This window comes from Neoarius graeffei, chromosome 4 (genome assembly GCF_027579695.1).
Source record: "Neoarius graeffei isolate fNeoGra1 chromosome 4, fNeoGra1.pri, whole genome shotgun sequence".
In the NCBI taxonomy this organism is placed as follows: Eukaryota; Metazoa; Chordata; class Actinopteri; order Siluriformes; family Ariidae; genus Neoarius; species Neoarius graeffei.
The window spans coordinates 103302684-103317686 of NC_083572.1; the positions used below are offsets into that span (position 1 = coordinate 103302684).

Genomic DNA, 15003 nt, shown 5'->3' on the forward strand with positions numbered 1-15003 from the left:
TTAACTTATCCACTCTGGAAGGCGTTTTCAATTTTTTCCGTTTTTCAGCCTCGAAAACGCCGTCCCCGTGTAGACGAAAGGCACTTCTGATAAAATATTTAGTCGTTTTTACCGGACAGCGTCCTCGTGTAAACGGGCCCTTAATTTGAAATACCACAGATATTCCATTTATTTATTTTCTAATAAAAATAACATCAAAGCTGTCAAGGTAAGAAACATCTGCCTAGTTGAGGTGATTGACACTGGCAAAGGTGAGTGAAAAATTATAAATTGTAGGTAGGCCTGTTGATATTATTAATAATCAGGGTTTTTTCTAGAAAATTTTAGTATGAGGGTGCTCACCATGGCGAGGGAGCGAAGCGGGGGGGGGGGGGATGGTGCCGGTTGTCCCCCCCCGCTGTGCAAAGCCTTTGAAAAATGCTCCAATGGGACATTCTGAGGCTGAGAGGGAAACTGTAACAAATTGTCTGTCAACATTGAAAAAGAAAGAAGTAAGGCCAAAAAAAAAAAAAAAAAGTGTGTTTCCGGTAACGAAATACTAAAATAAGGTCGGTAGGTAGGAAAGTTTTTAAATTTTGTTCGAAAAAATTAACACAAACATCTTACAAAATAGTATTTTGGCACAGAATCCTTTATATACCACACATCATAATAAAATAAGTGTTTTAAATCTTTAAACGAATAAAAAAAAATATCGCGAGAGTTCGAGTTATGATCTACGGAAGCGATATTTCATGATATTTTCATGTAATAACGTGAAAACACCTTATCAAGAAATAACGTGAAAATACCGTTCTAGGCTAGGCGACTTCCATTAAAAGCAGACGGCCTCGCCTAGCCTACTGTAGAACTTGGGTCGAGCAAAAACATGGCTGAATCCTGAATGACTCCTATTTGTATAAATAGGGGACTACATAGGCGGCAAAATGTAGTGTTTTTCCCTGCCATGGAAGTGCACTTGTATACTGAAAAGGAAGCAATTTGCATTACAGCCTTGAATGAGGATTCAAAATGGCGGCTCGGCTCAGTTTATGGAGGAGGGCTGATAGAAGTGGCGAAACATTTTACTTGAATGCGTTGGAACAAAAAATTATGACAAACTAACGCCACTTACACTAAAATATCGAGGGAAATTTGTAATAAAAACTTTATGGTCGGCAATTTCGACGTGGAAATTCTCGATCGGTCGGGTTACCGGAAACACACTTTTTTTTTTTTTTTTTTTTTTTTTTTTTAATTTGGCCTAATCTTCTTCTGCCCCGGACAGTCTTTGGCTTTCTTCCGCTTCGTGCCGCTGGATGACATCTTTAAATGCCCAAGTGTCAACAAAAACAACTCGCGAACTACTTCTGTCAAAAGCTCCCGCGCCGGTGGGTGAAAGGTCATTCAGTCTCGAGAAATCTCACTCTACAAGTCAGCTGACCTTGTATGTAACCCATGTCAAATCTCGCGAGAGCAGCCGCGACAAGTAAACAACTAAACAACATGGCGCCTCAGTCTGGAAAACGCCAATTCGGATTGTTTTTGCACCGTCTGGCGGTGTATCTACTATGATTGGAATATTTTTGGAGCAATTATAACGTATTTGATGATCAGACACATTGTCACGTAGTGTTGCTGGGATGTTTTCATGGAGTCGGTAAGGGGGCGCACGCCGAGAGTAAGAGGGCGCAGCGCCCCTGTTCCCCCGTTTAGATGAAAGCCTGATAATTGTGTGCAGCACTTAATAAAGGTCAAATAAATAGGCCTATAAAATAAATACATTTAAAAAACCAGTGAAATTGTTATAATAATATGAGCAATAGATCAATAGATCACAGCAGTTGTGCTGTGTCCTGCACATCATTGCTCTCATCCATGGCCAAAGCAAAAAACTCGAATTCTGACGCTTTCTCATTCAGCTGGTCATACACGTTGTCCCCCAAATCTTCGGTTCGCCTGGTCATAGTAGGTGCGGAGAGACTCACCGCGCTGAGCGCATCCTTCTTGTCGGGACACACCTCCTCGGCCACAGCAAGCATGCGTACTTTAACAAAGTCCCCATCAGTAAACGGCTTTCCATGGGTAGCTAGTAGGTGAGCTACCTTATAGCTAGCTCGGACAGCAGCCTGGTTGATCTGGGTTTGGGGAAGGAATACATTCTGTTGTGCAGCCAGTCCACATTTCATCCTCCGAATCCTGTCTTCTCTTGTTTGCCCTCGCAAACTAGCATACTCTTTGTGGCGGGTTTCATAGTGACGACGCAGATTATATTCTTTGAAAACTGACACACTTTCTTTACATACAAGACAAACTGCACGGTCCTTACACTGAACGAAAAAATAATCGGTGGTCCACTGTTCTTTAAAAACTCTGCACTCTCTGTCAGCTTTTCGCTGACCGCTAGCCATTTTGCTGTCCTGAACACTGACAGTTCTCTGCGCGTGCGCTGCCTGTCACTGCTTGATCGCGAGCATATGACGAAAATTTGGAAAATATGAATAGTTCATTTTATAACTAAATATCAATTTTAATTGATTAAAATCAACAAAATACAAGATGCAGACATGTTATTATTTGCCAAAAAGCAATTTAAAAAAAAAAATAGGCCATGACCACTTTTGGGGATTGCCTCATAGGGCCGGTTCAAGTGGTGGGGGGGCAGGGGGCCTGGGGGGCCGGTCAAAGGGGGGTGGCGGGCCGGAGTCGGCCCGCGGGCCGTAGTTTGATGACCCCTGCATTAGACCATGGCTTCCCCTAAATAATAGTAACAAGCAGTATACATAACTAACTAGTACAAGCAGTCTACATATTTTATTGTCGCGTTTTCTATAAACCGATCTAATTTGGTTTCCAGACGAGAGAAAATTACTCAACAAAGTATGACATATAACCGCCCCAGAAAATATAGTACTGATACCTTCTGCTTTTAGATCTTTTAGGGATTCTTGAAAGTCTCCATTTTTATAGAAATTATTCCAGAGTTACGTCAATAAAGTTCCAACAAAACGAGTTCAATCCCCTCAGTGACCTGGCCCTATTATTGTTTACGAAATTCCAGAAGGGGTGTGTATGTGTGTAAAAATAACCACGTCGTAATCTCTAGATTATATTCTATCCACATTCACTGGATATGAGCAGTCACATGAGCAATCACACGCTCTGATTGGCTACTCTACTACTAGGATATCAGCTCATATAGAGATCTTGCAGTCACATGACCGGAAAGTTAACAGCCGCCATCTTGTCGGTAAAAAACACAGCTGAATACTGCTGCACTCGTGTACAGAATGGATCAATTTCAACCGACGGACTACACGGCTCATTTTTCTAATGAACAGATAACTAGATACATGTCTAAAATAAACGATCTACAGATTTGTGACCCTTATGGCTTACCGGACGGAGTTTTCACGACCGGATTTTGAGCTGTCAGCGGAATACCCGGACGTGTATAATTACCTCATTAACTTTCCCTCACTGTTCAGTGGTGAAGCACTGCGTGCTTATAAATCTCTGGACAGTTATCTTTACAGAAATTCAGGATTTGTCAGCGACTCAGATGTGGCATCTTGTAAACAAGAATCCTCATTGGATGGGTAAGTCACTTAAGTATTGAGTATAGCACTGACCAGCCGATTATAGAATAGAATAAGGTAATTCCAGCTGTAATTCCAAATCGTCCGTCTTGTTTACATGGATCTGGCGTTGGAGAGGTAGAGGCTTGGCAGTGGAGGTTTGAGTGGCTGTTTTCTGAGCTTAGCCAACAGGCCGGCTCTGCAGCCTCGCTTTTGCTTCCGCTCCCAGCGCCGCCTCCTTCGCTTTGCTTCCGATAACAATCCAGGGAGACCCCGCTGGTCTCGCTATCTCGTCTGGAATGTTGTGCATGCGATGGAAATCGCTACAAACCATCATTTTCTGCTGGAAACCAATGTCCAGTAAGTCCATACGGTTGTAGTGGATATTGAAGTCCGGTACAGACGAACAACACGCAAATATACACACAAAAAACATAAAAAATGTGCACAGGTAGGGAGAGCTTGTAGCCGCAGCCGTTGTAGTAGAATTGTATATAGTAGGGTTTTCCAGAAGAAAAGGTAGAAGTAAAAGCAGAAGTAGAAGGCGGAAATATGGCGTTTGACCGACAAGATGGCGTCTGTCACAATCTGGATCGGCTGTGACGTCACATGCAAGTGCTCCATACTGTGAGTAGAGAAACACAAAATGGCGGAGCGTCTTGCTGAACCGACCGAGGACGAAATAAAAACTCTACTCGCAAACAAAACTACAAAAAAAAAAGCGCAACAAAATATGGAATGAAAGTATTAGGTAAGAACATATCTCTCTTTTTTTTTTTTTCAAGAATTATGAGTATTATTATCGCATTTTTCACAAATTGCTTCTGTCATTTCGCCAGTTTGTTTACATTCTAAGCGGAAATGATTTTGCGGGATGTTTTGTAGAGATTAAAACCGTTATTCCACTCAATCTCATACATGGTTTATAGATTATCAGCTCATATACAACTCGATTTCATGGAATAATTATTAAATATATTATTAGACTCCTCGAAATCGGAGAAATGGCACTCAAATATCTCAGTAAAATAAATCACTGCGGTGAATCTTCATTTCATTTGGAAATTCATCGTATATTTATTTTGTACGTTTCACATTCACATCACAATTGTGGTAAAATATTTCCGGGAATTTTACGGCAGAGCCGAACTCACTTACAGTTTGTTTTCATTCACAATGTGCGATTCTGTCTCCTGAATCACATCCGACTTGTTTTCTTTAAATTAATTTATACTTCAGGTTTTACTGGATTAATTAAGATTTAATTTTATTTCCTCCAGAAGCTTTGAATTTGGGCGAGTCTAACTCTCTTAAAACTCCAGATCAGGTAATGGGATAGAACACACACCATACTGGGGCTTTGGAGAGTTTCTGTTTATTGTTACAGTTCAAGTGTGAGTTTTTATTGAAAAATTATAAATCTTAAAAGCCTGATGATGATGATAACTCTATACCTGCTTTTTGATGAACACTACTTTTGTTAATCACTTTGCTTTCAGTGAACTCGTAAATACAGAGGAATAAAAAGGTTCTGGTCGGGACGAGTGAGAAATCTCACTGCTTATCCGAGTGGACGAGTGGATTAAAGAGTTGATGTGGAGCCCGGACGCGATATAGAGACCGACTACAGGAGTGCGTGGGGGGGTTGAGTGTGGTTTTCTCCCTCAGATATGTGCATAGATGACAAAAAACACTTCTCAGCAAGGAAACGAGTTGAAACGCCGAGTCTGATATTCTGAAAATTACTGAATTTCGGCTCTGATTTTAATCAGTCGAGCCGGAGTTATTTGTCCAGGAGTAAAGAATAAAAACTTGATTATTCGTAGAGCACAAGGAAGGGAAGCCTTTAAAGCTCCTCGGCAACGGTTTTAATTTTAAGCACATTTGAAACTTTATATGTTAAAAAACCCTCTGTGATTTTCTTCTGGTCCCAAGAAGTATTGTTAATAAGTAATAATTAAAATAAGTTAGCGCGGATCGTGGCGAATTTCTGTTCGGCGATTTCCGTGACCACTCGGCGCGTGACGTGATTTAAGCCAAACAAACCGCTTGAGTTGAGTCCACTTCCGTTTACTTACATTGCGTTCGGCTTGATTTGCAGACGTGCGTTCGGGCATTTCCAAAGAAAAACCCCCATGCCTTATTGTTGTACAGTGAACTGTAACAATGGGACTGGCTCAGGAAGAAGTTTTTACCTTTTACCGAGAGAGGAGAAAAGGTGGAGCGAGTAGGTTGGCTTTTTCCGGAAGAGGAGAAGAGGCGGCGTGAGTGGGTTGGCTTTTTCTGAAAAAGGAGAAGAGGCGGAGTGAGTGGGTTGGCTTTTTCTGAAAAAGGAGAAGAGGTGGAGCGAGAGGGTTGGCTTTTTCCGAAAGAGGAGACGAGGCGGAGAGAGTGGATTGTGCACATGAAGCCAGAGGGTTGTTTTTTCCAAAAGAAGACACGAAGCGGAGTGAGTGGGTTGGCTTTTTCTGAAAAAGGAGAAGAGGCGGAGCGAGTGGGTTGGCTTTTTCTGGAAAAGGAGAAGAGGCGGAGCGAGTGGGTTGGCTTTTTCTGGAAAAGGAGAAGAGGCGGAGTGAGTGGGTTGGCTTTTTCTGGAAAAGGAGAAGAGGTGGAGCGAGAGGGTTGGCTTTTTCCGAAAGAGGAGACGAGGCGGAGAGAGTGGATTGTGTGCATGAAGCCAGAGGGTTGTTTTTTCCAAAAGAGGAGACGAAGCGGAGAGAGTGGGTTGGCTTTTTCTGGAAAAGGAGAAGAAGCGGAGTGAGTGGGTTAGCTTTTTCTGGAAAAGAAGAGGCCAAGTGAGTGGGTTGGCTTTTTCTGGAAAAGGAGAAGAGGCAGAGCGAGTGGGTTGGCTTTTTCTGGAAAAGGAGAAGAGGCGGAGCGAGTGGGTTGGCTTTTTCTGGAAAAGGAGAAGAGGCGGAGCGAGTGGGTTGGCTTTTTCTGGAAAAGGAGAAGAGGCGGAGCGAGTGGGTTGGCTTTTTCTGAAAAAGGAGAAGAGGCGGAGCGAGTGGGTTGGCTTTTTCTGAAAAAGGAGAAGAGGCGGAGCGAGTGGGTTGGCTTTTTCTGAAAAAGGAGAAGAGGCGGAGCGAGTGGGTTGGCTTTTTCTGAAAAAGGAGAAGAGGCGGAGTGAGTAGGTTGGCTTTTTCCGAAAGAGGAGACGAGGCGGAGAGAGTGGATTGTGCGCATGAAGCCAGAGGGTTGTTTTTTCCAAAAGAGGAGACGAGGCGGAGAGAGTGGGTTGTGTGCGTGAAGCCAGAGGGTTGTTTTTTCCAAAAGAGGAGATGAGGTGGAGAGAGTGGGTTGGCTTTTTCCGAAAGAGGAGACGAGGCGGAGAGAGTGGATTGTGCGCATGAAGCCAGAGGGTTGTTTTTTCCAAAAGAGGAGACGAGGCGGAGAGAGTGGGTTGTGTGCGTGAAGCCAGAGGGTTGTTTTTTCCAAAAGAGGAGATGAGGTGGAGAGAGTGGGTTGGCTTTTTCTGGAAGAGGAGACGAGGCGGAGAGAGTGGATTGTGCGCATGAAACAAAATCAAGCAGTCAAAGAAGAAATGGAGCAGCAACACTCAAGCAAAAAGGAGAAGATTGGAGGGAAACATTTTTACTTTTGCTTGCAATTGACGAGTCAAGAATCCTGAGGGATCCTGTACAATCATTGTGGAAATGAGACAAAGGGATATTTCTTCGCTTAGAGTCGGCTATAAATAGGATAATGCCACGGATGGCAGGCTAATGTGGCCGACGGGCGCACTGTCCAGTAATCGTTCCCTATATCCACTAGGGAGGGCGGTTTAATTATTCTTCAAAAGAGCTCTTATTTAGTATTACGACGAAAGTAGGAATTTATCATAACTACCAGGATAAATCGTTTGGGCGCGAGTCTTGTTGAGGTCCGGGGTCACCGTGATTAGAGTCGGCCGAGTCGCTGTCCGATTCCGAGGCCGCACGGTCAAACCAGTGAGCCACGTTCAGCGATTGCTTCGCAACGGCCATAGGTTCATACATATATGGTTTCACCTCTCGATATTCAATTTGGAGAGTTCCTACTTCAAAATCGCTATCAGACATTTTACACAACCTCTCACGACCAAAGTCCGTACACGTGTGCTCGGTTCACAAGTAAACACAGAGGTGCTCCCGGTCTGTTTGGCTTACATGACGTCACGACAACGGTCCCCTGGCGGTGAAAGTGCGCATAAGTGAGATGTAAACAAAACTTCGGAAATTGGGCAAAACAGTATATTTTAACCATTTTATTCAATATTCGGGTGCAAATTAGACACTAAGAAGATTGAATTCACTTTTTGGGTCGTTCTTCTAGACAATAAAGTTGATATTCTGTGTTTCACCTCCGACCCTTGCCTCTGACCTTTAAGACAGTCGGAGCTCACTGGTTAAAGCACTGGGCTGCCTGTCGGAAGGTCATGAGTTTGAATCCCAGCACCACCACCTTTTATCCTGTCCTCATTGTAGGTTTCTGGATATAAAAGCTTTGGCTGAATGAGATGAGATCCTCCTCAAAGTCCGGGATGCTGAGGGTTCTCATGTCACTGCCGCGTTGTTGACTCTCTCTCTCTCTCTCTCTCTCTCTCTCTCTCTTCTCACACACACTCATCTAACTGATGCTGTGTGTCGACATAAATCAGTCGTGGAGAGGCAGGTAGCGTTTTATTACATGGCGTCTGATGTTTTGATAAAAACTTCAGAAGGAAGTGAAGGCGTATAGAGGTCGTGCTCGGCTGAACGGATGTTAATTTTACTCGTCTTGATTAAAGGCGTAATTAACAACTCGGTTCAGATGAGAGAAACTTCTTAAACTTGCGCAGTGTTTCCTTTTCACCCTAAATGTCGCCGATCAGCCAAGACGTGTTTGGGTTTCTGAGGCTAATGTCGCAAAACCTACATTACACTTTCGCCCCAGACGCCGTTCGGATCATTAATAAGGCAATTCCACAGTTTCAGTCTTGGCATGAAACAAATAAAGGAACAAAACTACTTTTAAATCTTGTTTTCCTAAAGCGAGGAAGCTTTTCAGATTGATTTTTTTTTTTTTAATGTTCATTCAGGTCTCTTTCATGTTACATTTCTGAAGCTTTCTGTGATTCTGTTCTCTCCCCTCGCGGTGACGCTGATGCGGTGACGCCGGTGTTGTGCGCCAAGGAACAGAATGATTCAGCTTCAGTTCAGAGCTACAACTGTTTTTAGTTCTGTGACATCCGGTCCTTCTGTCTGCGTTTATACAAAACCGTGTGTCATGTGGCGTCACAAACCACATCAACGCTCCTGAGACGCCCAGAGCGAGAGTGAGGATTCACGCAGGAAGTTCATCTAATCAGAGTCTGTGCTGAGGTCATCAATAACATAACAGTTCTGACAGACTGGAGTGGCTTCTCCAACGAGACAGAATGGCCACCGTGTGCTGTCCGACCCAGGAATGAACAGAACCGGTTCTGTTTTAAACCCCGACACCTCCTGTTTTCCTTACACGCGCGCGCGCGCACACACATGCGCGCAGCAGTCGTGGCACAATTTCATGCCAGAAAGTCTTCGCAGCTGAAATTCTCCCAAGATGGAGGAAGAGTGGCAGCGTGGCACATTATGAAGGTCGAGAGAGACCGAGAAATGCTGAAAGAGAGAGAGATGGAGAGAGAGACAGAAGGAGAAACACAGGTGGAGAGAGACAGATGGAGAGAGATGGGGGAAACCCTGAGAAAGGACTTGAGAGAGACAGATGGAGAAATGGAGGGAGAGAAATACAGAGAGAGAGAGAGAAATACAGAGAGGGAGAGGTGGAGAAACAGAGAGAAATACAGAGAGGGAGAGGTGGACAAACATGAGAGAGAGGGGGTGAAACAGAGAGAAATACAGAGAGAGAGGTGGAGAAACAGATATGGAGAGAGAAAGATGGAAAAATACAGAGAGAGAAGTGGAGAAAGATATGGACAGAGAGAGGTGGATATATATATAGAGAGAGAGGTGGAGAAATGAGAGAGAGAGAGAAGTGGAGAAATATGAGAGAGAGAGAAATATGAGAGAGAGAAATATGAGAGAGAGAGAGAGGTGGAGAAATATGAGAGAGAGGTGGAGAAATATGAGAGAGAGGTGGAGAAATACGAGAGAGAGAGAGAAATATGAGAGGGAGGTGGAGAAATATGAGAGAGAGGTGGAGAAATATGAGAGAGAGAGGTGGAGAAATATGAGAGAGAGAAATATGAGAGAGAGAGGTGGAGAAATATGAGAGAGAGAAATATGAGAGAGAGAGGTGGAGAAATATGAGAGAGGTGGAGAAATATGAGAGAGAGAGAAATATGAGAGAGAGAGGTGGAGAAATATGAGAGAGAGAAATATGAGAGAGAGGTGGAGAAATAGAGAGATAGAGGTGGAGAAATATGAGAGAGATAGAGGTGGAGAAATATGAGAGAGAGAAATATGAGAGAGAGAGGTGGAGAAATATGAGAGAGAGAGGTGGAGAAATATGAGAGAGAGAGAGAAATATGAGAGAGGTGGAGAAATATGAGAGAGAGAGGTGGAGAAATATGAGAGAGAGAAATATGAGAGAGAGAGGTGGAGAAATATGAGACAGGTGGAGAAATATGAGAGAGAGAGGTGGAGAAATATGAGAGAGGTGGAGAAATATGAGAGAGAGAGGTGGAGAAATATGAGAGAGGTGGAGAAATATGAGAGAGAGAGGTGGAGAAATATGAGAGGTGGAGAAATATGAGAGGTGGGTAGAGAGAGGTGGAGTATGAGAGAGAGAGGTGGAGAAATATGAGAGAGAGAGGTGGAGAAATATGAGAGAGAGAGGTGGAGAAATATGAGAGAGAGAGGTGGAGAAATATGAGAGAGAGAGGTGGAGAAATATGAGAGAGAGAGAGAAATATGAGAGAGGTGGAGAAATATGAGAGAGAAATATGAGAGAGAGAGGTGGAGAAATATGAGAGAGAGAAATATGAGAGAGAGGTGGAGAAATATGAGAGAGAGAAATATGAGAGAGAGGTGGAGAAATATGAGAGAGAGAGAAATATGAGCGAGAGAGAGAAATATGAGAGAGAGAGGTGGAGAAATATGAGAGAGAGAGAAATATGAGAGAGAGGTGGAGAAATATGAGAGAGAGGTGGAGAAATATGAGAGAGAGAGGTGGAGAAATATGAGAGAGAGAGGTGGAGAAATATGAGAGAGAGAGGTGGAGAAATATGAGAGAGAGAAATATGAGAGAGAGGTGGAGAAATAGAGAGATAGAGGTGGAGAAATATGAGAGAGATAGAGGTGGAGAAATATGAGAGAGATAGAGGTGGAGAAATATGAGAGAGAGAGAAATATGAGAGAGAGAGGTGGAGAAATATGAGAGAGAGAGGTGGAGAAATATGAGAGAGGTGGAGAAACAGATATGGAGAGAGAGAGAGAGAAAGATGGAAAAATACAGAGAGAGAAGTGGAGAAAGATATGGACAGAGAGAGGTAGAGAAATGCAGAGAGAGGTGGAGAAACCGATGTGGAGAGAGAGAGACAGAGATGGAGAAATACAGAGAGAGGTGGAGAAACAGATATGGAGAGAGAGAGACAGAGATGGAGAAATACAGAGAGAGGTGAAGGGGGGTGAAACAGATATGGAGAGAGAGATGGAAAAATACAGAGAGAGAAGTGGAGTCCAAACTCTTTAGAGATGGTTTTGTAACCTTTTCCAGCCTGATGAGCATCAACAACACTTTTTCTGAGGTCCTCAGAAATCTCCTTTGTTCGTGCCATGATACACTTCCACAAACATGTGTTGTGAAGATCAGACTTTGATAGATCCCTGTTCTTTAAATAAAACAGGGTGCCCACTCACACCTGATTGTCATCCCATTGATTGAAAACACCTGACTCTAATTTCACCTTCAAATTAACTGCTAATCCTAGAGGTTCACATACTTTTGCCACTGACAGATATGTAATATTGGATCATTTTCCTCAATAAATAAATGACCAAGTATAATATTTTTGTCTCATTTGTTTAACTGGGTTCTCTTTATCTACTTTTAGGACTCGTGTGAAAATCTGATGATGTTTTAGGTCATATTTATGCAGAAATATCGAAAATTCTAAAGGGTTCACAAACTTTCAAGCACCACTGTATATATTTTTTTATTTTCAACTCGCCAGCCGGGCTGACTAGTGACAGGAATTACTCGCCAAATGACAAATGAAGTCGCCTCGGGCGACCGGACCACCGCGAATTTCGGGCCCTAGAGAGAGAGAGAGAGAGAGAGACAGACAGACAGACGGGTGTGTAGAGAGAGGGAGAGACAGACAGACGGGTGTGTAGAGAGAGGGAGAGACAGACGGGGAACACAGCCAACACACTGACTGTAATGTTTTCTCTGTCAATTTTTATGTATAACCATTTGAAAGCGCTAATTAGCCAAACATGCTAATGGGGCTAATGGCCCTGACGCGCCTGACTGTCGACTGCTGTTCAGCGTGCGTGTGTGTCTGTGTGTGTGTGTTACCTAGGATCCACACACACACACACAGTCAAGAAGTTAAAATGTCTGTCCATGTGATCCTCTAATGCTGTGTTCACACTTATACCGGTACGAAAGTGGTATAACTGTATCGATACAAAGCATACCGGTACAGTTTAGTGCATCTGTCCACACTAGCGAGAAATGTTTGCGGTTTTCTTTCACGGTAGTTGAAATGCGCATGCGCGAAACGTTTCTGTGGTTACCGAGTAACTTCCTTCCGAGAATATATGGCGGATGAAACGTGTGTGCGCTTTTTGTTGTCAATGTACAGTCTGTATTTCTGGTGGTCATTTATTCAGTCGAATCGTATAAAACGCGCGAGGCAGTTGAGAAAGAAACAAACGAATCTCCGTTCTTCACTATTTTATTCAGCGAAGACATCGATTGAGGTGTGTGACTTTGCGCATGCGCATTATATTTGTATCGATACAGAGCTGCTTCATCTGTCCACACTACGCGAAGCGCTACAGTACCGATACTGTACCGGTACGAAACCCATACATTTGTGGGTTTCGTACCGATACAGTTATACCGCTACAGTACCGGTATAGTTGCTAGTGTGGACAGGTGTTGCGGTACGAAAGTAGTTTCGTATCGGTACAAAATCCCTAGTGTGGACAGGGTATAAGTCTTCTATAAACCTGTATCAGATCCACACTGTGAGTGAACACACCGCCACACCCGCCAGGGTTTTTTCTAGAAAAATTTAGTATGAGGGCGCTCACCATGGCGAGGGAGCGAAGCGGGGGGGAGATGGTGCCGGTTGTCCCCCACCCCCCGCCGTGCAAAGCCTTTGAAAAATGCTCCAATGGGACATTCTGAGGCTATCTGAGAGGGAAATTGTAACAAATTGTCTGTCAACATTGAAGAAGAAAGAAGTAAGGCCAAAAAAAAATAATAATAGTGTGTTTCCGGTAACATGAAATACTAAAATAAGGTCGGTAGGCAGGAAAGGTTTTTTTTTCTTAATTTTGTTCGAAAAAATTAACACAAGTAAACATCTTACAAAATAGTATTTTGGCACAGAATCCTTTATACCACACATCATAATAAAATAAGTGTTTTTTAAATCTTTAAACGAATAAAAAAAATATCACTAGAGTTCGAGTTATGATCTACGGAAGCGATATTTCATGATATTTTCATGTAATAACGTGAAAACACCTTATCAAGAAATAACATGAAAATAACGTCCTCGGCTAGGCTACTTCCATTAAAAGCAGACGGCCTCGCCTAGCCTACTGTAGAACTTGGGTCGAGCAAAAACATGGCTGAATCCTGAATGACTCCTATTTGTATAAATAGGGGACTACATAGGTGGCAAAATGTAGTGTTTTTCCCTGCCATGGAAGTGCACTTGTATACTGAAAAGGAAGCAATTTGCATTACAGCCTTGAATGAGGATTCAAAATGGCGGCTCGGCTCAGTTTATGCAGGAGGGCTGATAGGAGTGGCGAAACATTTTACTTTTTATCGTTTCTTTCACAACTTGAATGCGTTGAAACAAAAAATTATGACAAACTAACGCCGCTTACACTAAAATATTGAGGGAAATTTGTCATAAAAACTTTACGGTCGGCAATTTCGACGCGGAAATTCTCGATCGGTCGGGTTACCGGAAACACACTTTTTTTTTTTTTTTGGCCTAATCTTCTTCTGCCCCGGACAGTCTTTGGCTTTCTTCCGTTTCGTGCCGCGGGATGACATCTTTAAATGCCCAAGTGTCAACAAAAACAACTCGCGAACTACTTCTGTCAAAAGCTCCCGCGCCGGTGGGTGAAAGGTCATTCAGTCTCGAGAAATCTCGCGCTACAAGTCAGCTGACCTTGTATGTAACCCATGTCAAATCTCGCGAGAGCAGCCACGACAAGTAAACAACTAAACAACATGGCGCCTCAGTCTGGAAAACGCCAATTCGGATTGTTTTTGCACCGTCTGGCGGTGTATCTACTATGATTGGAATATTTTTGGAGCAATTATAACGTATTTGATGATCAGACACATTGTCACGTAGTGTTGCTGGGATGTTTTCATGGAGTCGGTAAGGGGGTGCACGCCGAGAGTAAGGGTGATGATACACGGGGCAACTTTTTGGGCAATGTTGCCGGGCAATTGCGTTTTGACTCTTTTCTATTGAGATTGGGCAACATTGTTTCTTTCTGAATGGTTTTGATAATCTCTGGCAACTTTTTGAGATAAGCCAATCAGAACGCGAGTATCGAGTCATGTGACCTCCGGTGAGGTTCGGATCAGAAATTTCAAACAAATATGGCGGCCGCTCAGTGTCAGTGGAGTGAAGAGATGGAGAGACTCCTCATCTGTTTTTACGCCGGTAAGTTATTTTAATATTCTATATGGAGGAATTTACCTCACCAAAGCTCTAAAAAACAACAGACAGCTTGATTAAATGGTCACAGCAAAAATTAAGACATCGATTTTTTTTTTTTTTTAGCTAACTGTAAACTGCCGTTGCTAATTGTTGTTGCCCATTGTTAGTTGCCCTGAAAAGTTGCCCTGTGTCTCACCTAGTTGCCCATTGCCAGCAACATTGCTCGGCAACATTGCCCAAAAAGTTGCCCCGTGTATCATCACCCTAAGAGGGTGCAGCGCCCCTGTTCCCCCGTTTAGACGAAAGCCTGCCCGCACTCTGTAACTGTCTGTTCCAGTAGGTCTCATGCTTGTGTAATAGTTACATGTGTAAGTGTGTGTGTGTTTTGTTAGGGATGGAGGAGCTGCAGTCTCTGGACCCTCGCAGACAGGAGCTGCTCGAGGCTCGCTTCATGGGGGCAGTAAGTGGCAGCACTGGGGGCAGCACAGGCAGCGCCAGCGGAGGAGCCAAGGTGTGTGACGCTGTTCCATAGCTCAAACACACACGATCAAGGGCTGTTTCCCAAACTTCCCTGACATGGTACTTAAAAACATGTCGGCGTAGTCCACTATCTGCGTTATT

At 43.5% G+C, this 15003-nt stretch overlaps 1 protein-coding gene across 2 annotated transcripts in view; it reads left to right on the forward strand.

The window, feature by feature from the left end:
- tlk1b (tousled-like kinase 1b) overlaps window positions 1–15003 on the forward strand; it is a 78884-nt gene that overhangs the window by 17858 nt on the left and 46023 nt on the right. For both annotated transcript variants that reach the window (XM_060920097.1, XM_060920098.1), the window contains exon 2: window positions 14775–14893. In XM_060920097.1, coding sequence (XP_060776080.1) covers window positions 14777–14893 — 117 coding nt within the window. In that variant the 5' untranslated portion in view covers window positions 14775–14776. The remainder of the gene's footprint in view (window positions 1–14774; window positions 14894–15003) is intronic.